General features: G+C 39.2%; 1 protein-coding gene across 1 annotated transcript; it reads left to right on the top strand.

Moving 5' to 3' along the window:
• Positions 1–2646: 2646 nt before the first annotated feature.
• On the top strand, positions 2647–14055 carry dnd1 (DND microRNA-mediated repression inhibitor 1). Its single transcript, XM_044364478.1, has 5 exons — positions 2647–2753; positions 7877–7982; positions 11418–11743; positions 12893–13025; positions 13252–14055. The coding sequence occupies exons 1-5, from the start codon at positions 2730–2732 to the stop codon at positions 13806–13808; spliced, it is 1146 nt and encodes a 381-aa protein (XP_044220413.1). The 5' UTR covers positions 2647–2729; the 3' UTR covers positions 13809–14055.
• Positions 14056–14438: the final 383 nt, after the last annotated feature.

Below are 14438 nucleotides of genomic sequence, written 5' to 3'. Positions count from 1 at the left end.
AGCAGCATGTTACTGTTGTAGCTGTTGGAGGTGGAGCTAGTTTACACTACTTTATATACAGTTAACTAGTTTAGTCTTGGTAGATTTTGGTGAAATATTGGATCATTTGAACATTTATTGAAATGAAAGCATGTGAGAAGTTTAGAGGGAAAAATCACTATTTGGTGGAGCTGTTAACAACTCATAGACATGTGAAATGTGACCCCGACTACACACTGCTTTTTGTAAGACATCAAAAGCCAAAAAGGTTGGAAACGACTGGTTTCATCTTTAACAATGTGTTGTATTTTAAAAGCTTGTTATATTATCCATTGTGTCAAATTATCATCTGAAAAGTAACTAAAGCTGTCAAACAAATGTGGTGGAAGAGAAAGTACAATATTTCCATCTGAAATGTAGTGGAGTGGAAGTATAAGGTAGCATAAACTGGAAATACTCAAGTAAAGTACAAGTACCTCAAAATTGTACTTAAGTACAGTATTTGAGTAAATGTATTCAGTTACTTTCCACCACTGGTCATAACTCAGTCAAATGTGAACACATATAGACATATGAAACACATATTCTTTTCCTTTCACCAACCAAAGCAAAAGATGCAAGCCATTCCATAAAAAAAGAGAAATTGTATATGTACAGTATCTGTCTGACTGTCTGTATTTTATGATTTCAAGTTGATTGTTTGGTGTAATTGGTAACCCACAAACAGTTTTGAGCACAGGTCAGATTTTCAACATTACTATTTTTCCTTCTTAAATTAAATAAATATAATAAAATATAATTAAGTGTATCTTGTGTGTCTTTTTTTAGGTATAAGAAAGTTTTGTTTGTAAAATAGCTTCTTATCACTATCAGATACATGCATATTGTAGAAAGTTGTGATATTAATTTGTTTTCTTGTCATACATGTTAAACCTCAAACATAAGCACATTATACATACAGTATGACAAGAGTGATACAGTAAGTTAGGGGTGATAGTGCTGAAAACATACAGTACTTGTTGTGCTTTAAAGTATCATAACTATTTTATTTGATTTATGATCTATCCAACATGACTGATTTTTTTATTTTATTTTATTTTTTGGTCATTGGTCAAAATCGTGTCTAAGTGTTACTTTGACAGCATTCCTTCTTTTCTTCTTGACACCTGAAGCCTTCTATAACAGCACTTTTCATGTTTGAGGTGTTATCTCTTCATACAGGAAGCCCTTTCACACTGTTACAGTTACTAGATGCTGTATAGAGTTCAATCGACCTATGAAGACAGATGAGCATCGATGGACAACACTGTAAATTCATGGACTGACTCAGTGTTACTATGTTAACATACTTTTCTGATAAGATTATTTTTATTCACATCATACAACTGGACCAAGTACAAAGTAAACAGACATTTTTAGATTGATGTAATCACAATTTAAAAATGGCAACATTGTGGTTAAAAGCAATAAAATACCAACCAGAATACAACTGTAATATCACTAATACATTTTTTACTGGTTGAATATGCAGCAAGAACCTTGGTGAGGTGAAGTTCAATGTTTGTTGGATAGATAAGTTTGGTTTTTGATATTAGAAAAGATATTAAGATATATTAGAGACATTCGCTTCATGAGAGAGAATCCAACAGTTTTTTGGGCAACTCTCCAGTTTCCACACTGCAGGGAAACAGACATGATGCAACACTGACACCTTGTGGAGTTGAACATAAACTACAGTGATGATCTAAACTCACGAAATATTACTGGAAAAAGCGGCTTTAGAGCTGTTTTTACTATACAGCAAAACCTTTTATTTATCACGAAAAGCACTTTGTATGCAACATGTATGAAAAATCCATATGAATATATGAAAGAAGGTTTGTTTGGATATGATTTTATTAAAGCTATGTGAGTCAGGATAACTGACTAATCATTTCAGCCCTTTCAGTATTTCTGTCTTCGTGTAATACTACTGCCTCTCAGCTCAGTGAACCAGTATATTGATCACGAACTTTCTGGATCCTCTTTGCCATTTGTTTTAGTTTTCTGTCTTTAATTCCTTTTCTGTGTTTTATTTTTTTCCTGTGTGTTTCTTAGTAATGCTTTATTTATAGAGCTATGTGTGTATAGGAGTGTGAAATTTATAATTTAAAAACACAAACAAAACAGAGCAGAGCAGAGAACTGTCAGTCATCTAATGACTGGGTGTCAGTTTGTCGACTAGACACGTTTGTTTGTTTTTTTAAAGAAATATACAAGAAATATGAGCACAATATTAATATCTATAAGGAAAAAAGAGATAGAGACTGGAATCCGGTATCTCCTATCTGATTTTGGAGGTATAGTCTTGTTTGACAAGACACTTTCCTTCAAACAAGCATGTTTTATCTAACTGTTACAATCTCTTTTCAAGAGGAGTAAAAGTTTGCCAAGGGCACCAAAACAGGCAGTAGCACGACTATACACATATAAAGTAGCCACAACAAGGCTACTTCTGTTGCGGACTCGTTTCCTATGAGTTTATTTTTTCTCTAATTTGAACTAAATGCGCAGCAAACAAGTGCTTTAACGTTCATACTGCTTTAACTATTCAGTCACGGTTATATTCTTCACGTCCTGATTCGGTGGGTTTGGCACGAGTGGACGGTGATGGCGGCGTGCCATTAATTAGTTGACCAATAGTGGGCTCCCTCCAGGTGCGGACCCGCGCTACAGAGTGGCGTCACTCTGCGCGGACAACAACTGTGGAGATGATGGAAAACAAGCGGAACCAGGTAACTCTTCCAAATGTTTCAACTTGTTATCACGAAATTTTCAAATTCAACTTTTTTGTGCGTTTGTGTGTGTGTGTGTGTGTGTGTGTGTGTGTGTGTGTGTGTGTGTGTGTGTGTTCGTTTTTCAATGCAGTTGTTAATGAAGTGAAAGGAAATTGGCGCGCTAACAGAAAAATCTGGCAGCGTCAGTAATGACGGCGCGAGACCACCCAGCAATAGGTTAGCTACAGTTACTGTCGGAGCATCACGAGCCCTTCATAAACAAACACCGCGGTGTCCTCGTGCCTGCCTGTGCTTTATACTGTATATTTGTTTCAGGTTTTCTCGTGTTTGACGTTGTTTTGCTTTGTTGTTGTTGTTTTTCTACCCTTCACTAGCCGTCGCTTGGTTGAATCACCTGCCACTCGTTACATTAATGAAGCCCCCGCCAACGTTTTTCTATGTTTACTTTAACTTCAGTTCATTTCAGTAGTTTGTTTAAATGTTTGAAACTTTGGCCTCTTCTTATTTTGTTGAAACCACCTAGTTGTTGGGTTTTTCTACAGTGTCTCACGACGCCAATAAAAGCAGCCATTACGTTTCATTTATCAGTTATCCAGCTGAGCACATTTTAAGTCACTTGAATTAAATGGAAATAAATTACAGAGCTTTGGAGAATAGTTGTGACTGGGGTTGGGCGGTTTAGACTAAATGTAATGTGAAACTATTTATAACTGAATACCAATAGTGTCAATGTAATGATGACTTGAAGATGAATGTCTGTCACTAGATATTAACACAAGAAAAAAAAACATATCATCAGTACAATGAGTAAGCAGAAAAATACTGATTCAGTTTAATGCAGTAAAGTAGCTCTGCAGTAAATGTTTTTGTTGGAATTCATCAAATTGAAAGATGTGTCTAATATTTTTTCATCTCATTTACATAGAGATAAAATGTCAGAATCACTTTACAGTAAAATATTGTCCACTGCAACTTTTTATCATAGAGTGAACTCTATGGCAACGAGCTGTAGTAGAGTTGTCAGGCAGCCCCTGTTTGGTGTACTTGGGGAGGGAAACTAAACCTCACCCCCCCAAAACGTTTACATGGTTGCTCTATTGAAGGTTCAATAGACAGATACAAATAATAAATGTATTAATATAATAAAATAACAATTAGATAATCATTAAGTTTAAACTCAGCACCACAAAAAGCAAATTAACTCATAATTTAATAATGAAAAGCAAAGGTCTGTCCCTGTCACCGATAACTTGTATTGCCAGTAACTGCCACACAAGTGCCTGTGGAGACTACAGGTGTGTGAGGAGGACACAATGAGGCGAACACATGGTTGAATTAAGCTCAGATACTTCTTGGTTTTATTTTCAGATTAGGTAGAAGCATAAATAAGAATTTAAAAGTATCCTTGGGAGGAATTTTTAAGTCTTTATCATGGACTCAAACTGTTTCATGGTCAATGTCTTAATCAATAAACCACAGCTGCATTCCTAATTGGACATAATATATTCATGCTGAATCCAACACATCATAAACTTCACCGTCTTCATGCCTGTTGATTACTGTCAGTCCTGATTATGGTTGCGTTATACGGTGGTGAAATGTGGGATACACTTGCTGTGAACATCGCTTCAAAGCGGTATAAGAAAAAGTGTGCACAAAGTGTAGTTCAAGTGTACTGCTTGTTTTTGCATTTTTATATGTTGGGCACAATTTCCTATCACCTGGTGGTGTGTGAAAGCACTCCTAAGTGCTCAGTTCTGCAGTGGTGGGTAATGGGACACACTATCATACTTGAGAAAATGAACAGCAATATGTTTTTGTTGTTGTTGGCTCTCAACCTTTGAACTTGTGGTGATGTTTGCCTCCTCTAGTAATCTAATGTGTGTTTGTTTTCTGAAAATGATGCAATGCTAGACAGCAAGTATCACTTAATACTGGACTGTGCTATTGGATTCCCTTACAATGCATGAAGGTTTCTGTTTGTTTGTTTGATTGTATGAGATGTAAGTCTGCTTATTTCACTCAGGCAGAACAGTCTAATAAGCTCAGAAGTTTTTATCAAACTTAGTACAGATAAAGTAATTATAGTAGGTGACTTTAATATTCATGTGGACGTTGAAAATGATAGTCTCAGCACTGCCTTTATCTCATTATTAGACTCAATTGGCTTCTCTCAGAGTGTAAATAAACCCACTCGCTGTCATAATCACACCCTTGATCTTGTGCTGATTTACGGCATCGAAATTGAAGATTGGATAGTTTTTCCACAAAACCCCATTTTATCAGACCATTACTTGATAAATTTTGAATTCCTATTACTGGATTACACGCCATTAGACAAAAATGCCTTCACTAGATGTCTATGTGAAAGTGTTATAGCTAAATTTAAGGAAGCAATTTCATCAGTGCTGAATTCAGTGCTATGTCTCAATACTTCAGAGGACTCCTATGCTGATTTTAGTCCCTCCCAAATTGATAATCTTGTTGATAGTGCTGCAGGCTCACTGCAAATCACACTCAACTCCATCGCCCCCTTAAAAAGGAAAATAATAAAATATAAGAGGTTAGCTCCATGGTTTAACACCCAAACCCGCAAATTAAAGCAAATATCGTGAAAATTGGGAAGGATTTGGTGCTCCACCTAACGAGAAGAATCTCGCTTAACCTGGCAAGATAGTCTTAAAACATATAGGAAGGCCCTCTGTAATGCCAGAGCTGCCTGTTACTCATCATTAATAGAGGAGAATAAAAACAGCCCTAGGTTTCTTTTCAGCACTTTGGCCAAGCTGACAAAGAGTCATAACTCTATTGATCCATGTATTCCAATGGCTCTCGGTAGTAATGACTTCATGAGCTTCTTTAATGATAAAATTCTAACAATTAGAGACAAAATTCAACACTCTCTGTCCTCAACAGGCACGGATTTATCCACAAACACAGGAACCTTAGAAGCAGCTGTGAAACCTGACATATGTTTGGACTGTTTTTCTCCAATTGGCCTTCCTGAACTAACTTCAACTATTTCTTCATCCAAACCGTCAACCTGTTTCTTAGACCCCATCCCAACTAGGCTGCTAAAGGAAGTCTTACCCTTAATTAGCACTTCCTTACTAAATATGATCAATCTGTCTTTAGTAACAGGCTATGTACCACAGTCCTTTAAAGTAGCTGTAATTAAACCTCTTTTTAAGAAGCCTACTCTCGATTCAGGCATCTTAGCCAACTATACACCCATATCTAACCTTCCCTTTCTCTCTAAGATCCTTGAGAAAGCAGTTGCCGTTATGTGACTTTCTAGATAACAATAGTTTATTTGAGGATTTTCAGTCAGGATTTAGAGCGCATCATAGCACAGAGGCACTGGTGAAGGTCACAAATGACCTCCTGCCTGCATGAGACAAAGGACTTGTGTCTGTACTTGTCCTGTTAGATCTTAGTGCTGCATTTGACATATTTGATCATCAGATCCTATTACAGAGACTAGAACATTTAATTGGCATTAAAGGAACTGCATTAAGCTGGTTTAAGTCCTATTTATCAGATCGATTTCAGTTTGTACATGATAATGATGAATCCTCCATGAAGGCAAAAGTTAGATACAGAGTTCCACAAGGTTCTGTTCTTGGACCAATTCTATTCACCTTATATATGCTTCCTTTAGGTAATATTATTAGGAAACACTCCATAAATTTTCATTGCTATGCAGATGATACCCAAATATATCTATCAGTGAAGCTAGATGAAACCAATTAGTTAAACAAACTCCAATCATGCCTTAAGGACATAAAGACCTGGATGACCCTAAACACCTTAGAAACACATTATCTAATGATATAGCTACTCTGGATGGCATCACCCTGGCCTCCAACACCACCTAAAGGAATCTGGGAGTTCTTTTTGATCAGGATATCTCCTTCAACTCCCACATAAAACAAATTTCAAGGACTGCCTTACGTACTTACGTAATATTGCAAAAATCAGGCTCATCCTGTCTCAACAAGATGCAGAAAAAATAGTCCACGCATTTGTTACTTCTAGGCTGGATTATTGCAACTCATTATTATCAGGCAGCCCTAACAAGTCTCTAAAGACTCTCCAGCTGGTCCAGAATGCAGCTGCATGTATTCTGACTAAAACTAGAAAAAGAGATCATATTTCCCCCATTTTAGCTTCGCTGCATTGGCTTCCTCTCTTGAGGAACCATCCTCCAGATTCGGTCCAGGAGGCAGACACCCTCTCTCCATTTAAGAGTCGGTTTAAAACTTTCCTTTTTGATAAAGCTTATAGTTGAGGCCGACCAAGCTCGCCTTGGACCAGCCCTTAGTTATGCTGCTATAGGCCTAGACTGCTGGGGGACTTCCCATGATGCACTGAGTTCCTCTCTCCTCTTCTCCATCTGTATGTATTCTTTTACCATTAATGCATGTTATTAACTTGACTTCTTCCCCGGAGTTCTTTGTGCCTTCGCATCTGCAGGAAACCCCATAAACCATGCTGATGTGTTGATGTCCTTCTTCTGTCCTTCACCAGCTGTTCCTCCTGTTGTTGCCGTTTGTTGTTGCTAGTCATGTATCTATTGTTGTTGTTGTTGTTGTTGTTGTTGCTGTTCTGCTTCTCTGTGTCCTCCTCACCCCCCACCCCCTTCTCTTTCTCTCAACCCAACTGGTCAAAGCAGATGGCCACCCACCTAGAGCCAGGTTCTGCTTGAGGTTTCCTCCCGTTAAAGGGGAGTTTTTCCTTAACGCTGTTGCCAAGTGCTGCTCATGGGGGAATTGTTGGGTCTCTCTCCCTGTAAATTGAAGACTATGGTCTAGACCTGCTCCATGTGATTGTGTGATTGTGATTTGGCGCTATATAAATAAAATCGAATTGAATTGAAAAATAGAATCACTGTGCAGCCTTTAAGACCTGGAAAAGGCAACAGGGTGATGTTCAGTTTAATATCACAGTATATACACCCCAGCTGTTGGAAACTATAATCTCTCAAAGTCTGTGTGATTTGTGTCAATTGTTCTAAAACGCAGGTACAGACACTAATCCTTTTCATAAGATCTGATCTTTCCCATTAGTAAGAAAGGTGCTGTCACCGAGGAGCTGTTTCTACTTTGTTTCCACCTCAGGTGCTGAACCTTGAGCGGGTGCAGGCACTGGAAACCTGGCTGAAAACAACCAACACAAAGCTGACTCAAGTTAACGGCCAGAGGAAGTATGGAGGACCACCTGAGGGTGAGACTCCCTCCAAACACCACACACTGCCTTTACACATGACTATGAAACTACAAGATACAAATACACTGTATGTGGAAAATAAAGGACTGGTTCACAATTTTCAAAGTCTGTCTTAAAACAACAGTCAGGTGTCCACATGAACAGTGAAAGAGGTTTTCCTCACTGTAATCACCCCTCCTGTTCATACTGGCTATTAAAAGATCCCCTTCAAATGTGCTTCCAGTGTGCAAAAATGCATTTAAAAGCTGATGTGAAGCTTATATGAGGCTTCAACAGACTGAGTTAGTCATATTAAGTGGATATCTGCCAGATTTAGTCTTTTTAGCATCAAATACCCTCTTTGTGTTTCCTCAGACAGTGTTTCCCTGTAGAGCTGCAGGGGAAGTATAGTAACAAAAAGAGGGATTTTGGCACTAAAAAGACTGACACGTTGAAAGATATCTACTTGATTTGACTCATTTGGTTGAATGAAGCTTCATATTAGCTTCAGATAAACTTTTAAATACATTTTTGCACAGGAGGAGGACTGTGGATTTTGTCCCCCATCACTTATATTGTAAGTGTATTATGAAGTAGTAACAGTCCAAACACCTTAAGAGAAATCTTACAGTGATACAGCCTGTAACCAGTGCTGTTTCTGCACCAGTGCCTCCGCAGAGCTCCACTGACTGGCTACTGAAGGAAACATTTTGTGCTTTGATCACGATTGAACTGAAAAGGATGAATTGTCCCTCACTTACAGAGTAGGAAACTGTTGTAGGGCAGTTATTCACTACTTTCAATGCAGTGTCCACTCCTTCAAATCCTTTTTAACCTGTACTGCTCAGAGCTTTCCAGACTCTATGCTGCACTGTCTTTTTGTACTTGTTCATGACTTTTTAAAGTAAAAGTTATGAAATATGTCACTGCCTCTAATGCTTCAAAATCATGAGTTATGCACCATGTTTTTATGTGGTGTTGAAAGTTCCACTATATGTGGCTGAGACAAACTCTATTCAAGCCTACTTCTGACCAATTATTTTAATTTCAATTAGTGACAAATTAATTAAATGTCTTGCAAACATTTGTGGAGGATTTATACAATTTGTGCAACGTGTACAGAACTACATCTGAACCACCAAGAATTACAAACAAACATTAAAAACTTAGGCAACTGTCAGATAATCAGAGGCGAAGGAGAACCTGTGTATTCTGCACCTAGCAGACATCCCTATATTTTAATCTCAAATGTGAATAAGAAGTTCAAAAGTTCCATGTAGTCTGATGTAAGAGACATGTAACATCAGCATGAAACTGATAGATGTCCTGGAGATAGATGATATGTGGTAATACAAATAAGAGGAAGTTGTAGAGTTTTAAAATGACTGCCCTTGACCGACAGATTGGGCCTCCTCCTGTTAGAAGGCCATCTTGAAGTACTTTCAAAATTCCAACACCTATTTGCACCAATACACTTCGTTGTGACCCAGGCTGTCAGGATTCCTGACTAAATAGGCCTGTTGGTAGTGGTTCAACAACAGCTGGTTGAAGCCAGACTGAATTTGGTTCCCTAAGCAAGGCTTGAGTGGTCGTGTATGTAGGTTTTGGGAACTACGTTCGATACCTAGGTCAGAGGTAGAGGGCTGTCGTCTGTCGGTACCTTATCCACACCGGCAGGGGGTATCGGTTATCTGTAGGCAGAAACCATTTCAGTGGGATAGATATTATTGCAGCTAATTTATGTTAGACAATTTATTTGTGATCATTTCCTTAGAACAAAAATGTGCAGATTAAATAAAAACATTTTTAAAGATTAAGGGATAGAAGTTGTTGGGGTTTGTTTGGGGGGGGGGGGTTGTTGTTGTTTTTTACTTTTATTTTGACAGGGCCACTTGGGCCTCAGTCAGTAGTAGTAGTGAACAGCAGAGGAAGTAATCCTTTTTAATTGTAAGAGAGTAAGTGGCACTTGTATAAACACTGTGGCTACAGTTTGATCTCTGGCTATGGTGCTTCCTTGGATGCACAACCAACATCTGTTTAAAGTTACTTCTGTTGTTACCAATATACTATTATTACATCCAGTATAATGTTACCACACTGAATGAAAAGCTGTGAGTGTGTGTCTTCAAGAGACATCTTTACTCTCAACTTTTCTCTAGCTGGATCTAATATCACCAATGATGAGGTTTGATTAAGGTGCAGACACAGACCTTCTCCACAGCTGTGTCCTAAATCCATACTACACTACACTGTTGATGGACGTTATTCTCCCACAATGGAAAGGAAATGGATGAGCTACTCACAGCTGGACAAAAAAGTAATAGGAGATGGTGGTGAAACAGCTCCAGCAACACCACTGAAAACAGAACAATTCATTGACATTGAACATTGACTACATTGAATTCTTAAAAAAAAAAAAAAACATTTTGCTGTTCTATTGTATACTATGAAGATTAGTATATATAATGTACTCTATGCTGTCAGTATGTAGTATGGAATTGGGATACAGCTTTAGACTTATCATAGTAGAAGCACAACTGTTACTAATAACATTAACAGTTGTGTATTCAAGTGTCCCAGTAAGTCAGACAGTGTGACAGTGAGCCAACATGCAGAATGAAACTGAAGCAGATAAATGAAATTGAGCCGTCGTTATTTATGTTATTATATAAACCTGTGCTTTTCCTACTCTGACATGTCATGTAAAATGTCTTAGACTGACAGTAGAGATTGCTCATCACCTAAATCAAACTTAATCAATTATTCAATTAGCTGCAGCGGTATTTTTAAACTACACTGGTGTTTGTTGTAATAAAGGAACAGCTCTTAGGTATCTTAGGCAAGCCAACATGACTTACTAAATTCTTACTTTTAAACATGAGATGCTGTTCATACATACAAATTATGAAACATTAAATCACATGTTCAGTTGTCAGACACTTCATATTTACTGAATCAGTGCTAGCAAGTCTTATTTTAACATGATTACCAGGCGAGCATTGCAACATAATTAATTACAGTAGTATAACTTCAACGTTGTATGCTTTCCAACATAACTGTATTCACTGCATCTTACTGATGATTACTGATGATTTAACTTAGACATTATTTAAATATATAAGGTTTGATGGTGAAGAGAAACAAAATTTGTTGTTACTACACAACAAAGCAGTAAACTGATGCAGTGAAGAAGAATCACAATCATCATTTTGCGTTAAAAAAATGTTGAGTCCAGTGTAAATTCAGAATTTAGCCTTATTTACAGTTATACAGCATATTCAATCAATAAAATGAAGTCATTCTTACTTTACATTATTTCAAACGCTGACCGCTGCATAAATGAATTGTTTGTAAAATAGTTGCATTTTTTACTCGTCCTCGCCGATGATTTCTTGTGATAGGACATAATCAGGTGTCATCACCCACTCCCCTCTCCTTTCATTGTGCTGCCAGTGTGGACTGGTCCCACCCCAGGAGCCCGCTGTGAGGTGTTCATCAGCCAGATCCCGCGGGACGCCTACGAGGACCTCCTGATTCCACTGTTCAGCTCCGTGGGGGCGCTCTGGGAGTTCCGGCTCATGATGAACTTCAGCGGCCAGAACCGCGGCTTCGCCTACGCCAAATACGGCTCTGCAGCTGTAGCTTCTGACGCCATCCGCATGTTGCACGGTCATATGTTGGAGCCCGGCTTTCGCCTCAGTGTCCGCCGTAGCACAGAGAAGAGACACCTCTGTGTCGGAGATCTGCCGGCCACCACCAAGCCAGAGGAGCTACTGCAGGTACGACAGCAGGGTGGACTGTCTTTGTGGTAGCATGAGAAAACCTGTTTGAAAGAAAACAGTGGAATTCATTTTCAAAACAGATTCTCCATAAATCTACTGTCATATCGTGGCATTAATAGAACAGATTGAAGCACATAGTTTTTACAGAGGTATAAGTATAATTTGTAATTAAAACATTTCAGTATTCATGTATGTGCATCTGCACGTTCCACCCACACAGGTGGACCAGAATAGACTTTTTAACATGTCAGACCACGTAAAGCACAGGTGTCATTGATAACATGAATCATGGCTGCATTCTTGTTTCATGTGCAGGTTTCAGGGCCCTCATACTGTGCATGCTGGCTCACTGTCACTGTGTCATGGCTTACTGGGAAATCTAAATAAAACAGTCATCCTTAAGGTTATTATTTCCACCTGTGCTTTTCCTACTGTGACGAGTCAAAATGGCTGCTGTGAAAAAGGCCTACTGACCAGGTGAAATGTATCTGTACAATGGACAGGACACAGCATTAAGAGGAAATGGTATGGGTAGGGTTGTTAGCAACTTCAGGAGCTGTTATCAGCCAGAGCTGAAAGCAGCAGTGTGGATGCTAACATCGAAGGCTTTGTGATAAATCACCTCCAGGTCTGCTGCTGTTCCACCAGCCTTTGTTACCCAATGCCATCTTTTTTTCTGGAAACATGAAACATGTTCCTGGGGTTTACTATCCATGTTCTCAGACAAACTAGTAGCACTTGCAATTAGATTTTCTCAATATTTTGTCCCATTAACATACATGAGGGTGGCAAAATATTAGGAACACTTTTCAATCTAATGCACTCCAGTACACCACCACCCACTACGACCTCAATAATAAACATAAAGTAGAATTATCACCTTTCTTACATTGTCAACAAAAACTGAAAATGTATAAGCTTCATAAAAGTAGAATTTATGGCAGAGCGGTTGTATTGGATTGCATTAGATTGCACAGCTGTTCCTAATGAAGTGCTTGGTGAGTGTATTTTAATGCATTTAAGTTTTCTTACTGATATGTAAAAATAGAAAGATTTAAAAAGGCTTTCAATTTTTATTTCTTGTGTTCTCTATTAAGACTTTTTGTTAAGTCAAAATTGAACTCATGGTTACACTGGGGCTCGCAGGTGCTGCGGGGACTGACAGAGGAGGTGCAGAGAGTGTCTCTGAAGGCTGGGCCTGGTATAGAGGGGGTGTTGGCTATAGTCGCCTTTTCATCCCACCATGCTGCCTCCATGGCCAAGAAGACGCTGGTGGAAGGTAGGGGAGCTCTGACAGTGTGCAGTAATGCACTTGTCTTACCACTGACCGCATTAAAAACCATTGGTCTTTCTCAAAATTAGATCTATGTATGATATATACATTTAAATTGGGATCTCAAGATGTTCAACTTTTTTTTTTTTTTAATGTATTACATCCATTCTCAGCTTCTTTAGAAAACAGCTCTGATCGTCACTGCTGTGCTTCCTCACCTCTCTGTCTGCAGTGTTCAAGAAGCAGTTTGCGTTGAGCATCTCAGTCAAGTGGCAGTCATCAGTGAAGCTGAGTCCGGACGACCCACAGCAGCCCTCTAAAAGCCTCCTGCCATCACCCCTGAAGCCGCCGCGCCACATCCTGAACTCCCCGCAGCCCTCAGTCCTGCCTCCTCGCCTGGTCCGCCCTCCATCCATGCCCCCAGGTTTCTGCAGAGCAGTGGGAGGACCCACGGCTCCCCAGCACCCTCACCCTCACCCTCCCTGCTCCTCCACCTACCAGGAGCATCTGTCTGCTGCATTCTCAGGATCTCCAGTAATGCTCCTCCACAAAATGTGTGAGGCGACTGGGGTCGGCCAGCCGCTCTATGAGATATACTACAGCCACACTGGGCCAGATGGATTCCTCTGCTTTACCTTTAAGGTGTGCATCCCCGGGATAACCATGGCCTTCAAAGGGCTGGTCATGATCTTACCGGGACCCACAGCCACCAACATGCTGGAGGAGGCTCAGCAGGCTGCAGCCCAGCAGGTCCTGCAGTCTGTTTACAACAAGCAGTTCTCCCACTGATGAGCTCATCAGGTGACATACAGTCCACCTCCTCCCCGCTCTACTGTTGCAGGCTCTGTTTGTTTTGTCAGTTATCCTTAAAAAAAAAAAGCTATATCTTACTTGTAGTTTGTTTATTTATGCATGTTTTTTTATTAGACTTGTTTGTCTTGTTTGAATTTGCATGGTTTGTTTTATGCATGCTTTTTATAGTCTGTTACTGTTGGATTGGTTCCTCATTTTAATTAAATGAGATTTGAAAAGAAAATGATGGTGGTGTTACTTTGTGTAAATGTATGGATGGAAACTCTTTATAAAGATGACTTATTAATGAGCCCTTACATAGAGTAGGGATTTCCAACAGGAAGTCAGAGATGTGACAGATCCACCCTGGTCAGTAACATGTGAGAACAGTGTTTGGATTAATTTGTGAGTTAAGTGGTGCTGAAGAAGGTTGATGTAGTGCATGGATGCTCTTAATGTGACTGCAGGAATCTCAGTAATGTCTTGGAAGCAGCTTCAGGGGTTTCCTCATTTTGCCACTAGAGGGTAAATATATGTATTACAACACAACTATTATGAAGGAATAGACCACACTCCATTACTAGGTATGTAATAGTGTCAGTGATCACCATGCCCCCCTGCACTGCT

This window comes from Thunnus albacares, chromosome 10, assembly GCF_914725855.1.
Source record: "Thunnus albacares chromosome 10, fThuAlb1.1, whole genome shotgun sequence".
Lineage (NCBI taxonomy): Eukaryota > Metazoa > Chordata > Actinopteri > Scombriformes > Scombridae > Thunnus > Thunnus albacares.
Note: the sequence above shows the minus strand (reverse complement) of the source record. Positions and strands in the feature narration are given on the sequence as shown.

Coding starts and splice junctions, on each gene's coding strand:
- dnd1 (XM_044364478.1), top strand. CDS start 2,730: ATGATGGAAAACAAGCGGAACCAG. Junction 2,754..7,876: donor TGGAAAACAAGCGGAACCAG/GTAACTCTTCCA, acceptor TTTCCACCTCAG/GTGCTGAACCTTGAGCGGGT. Junction 11,744..12,892: donor AGCCAGAGGAGCTACTGCAG/GTACGACAGCAG, acceptor TGGGGCTCGCAG/GTGCTGCGGGGACTGACAGA.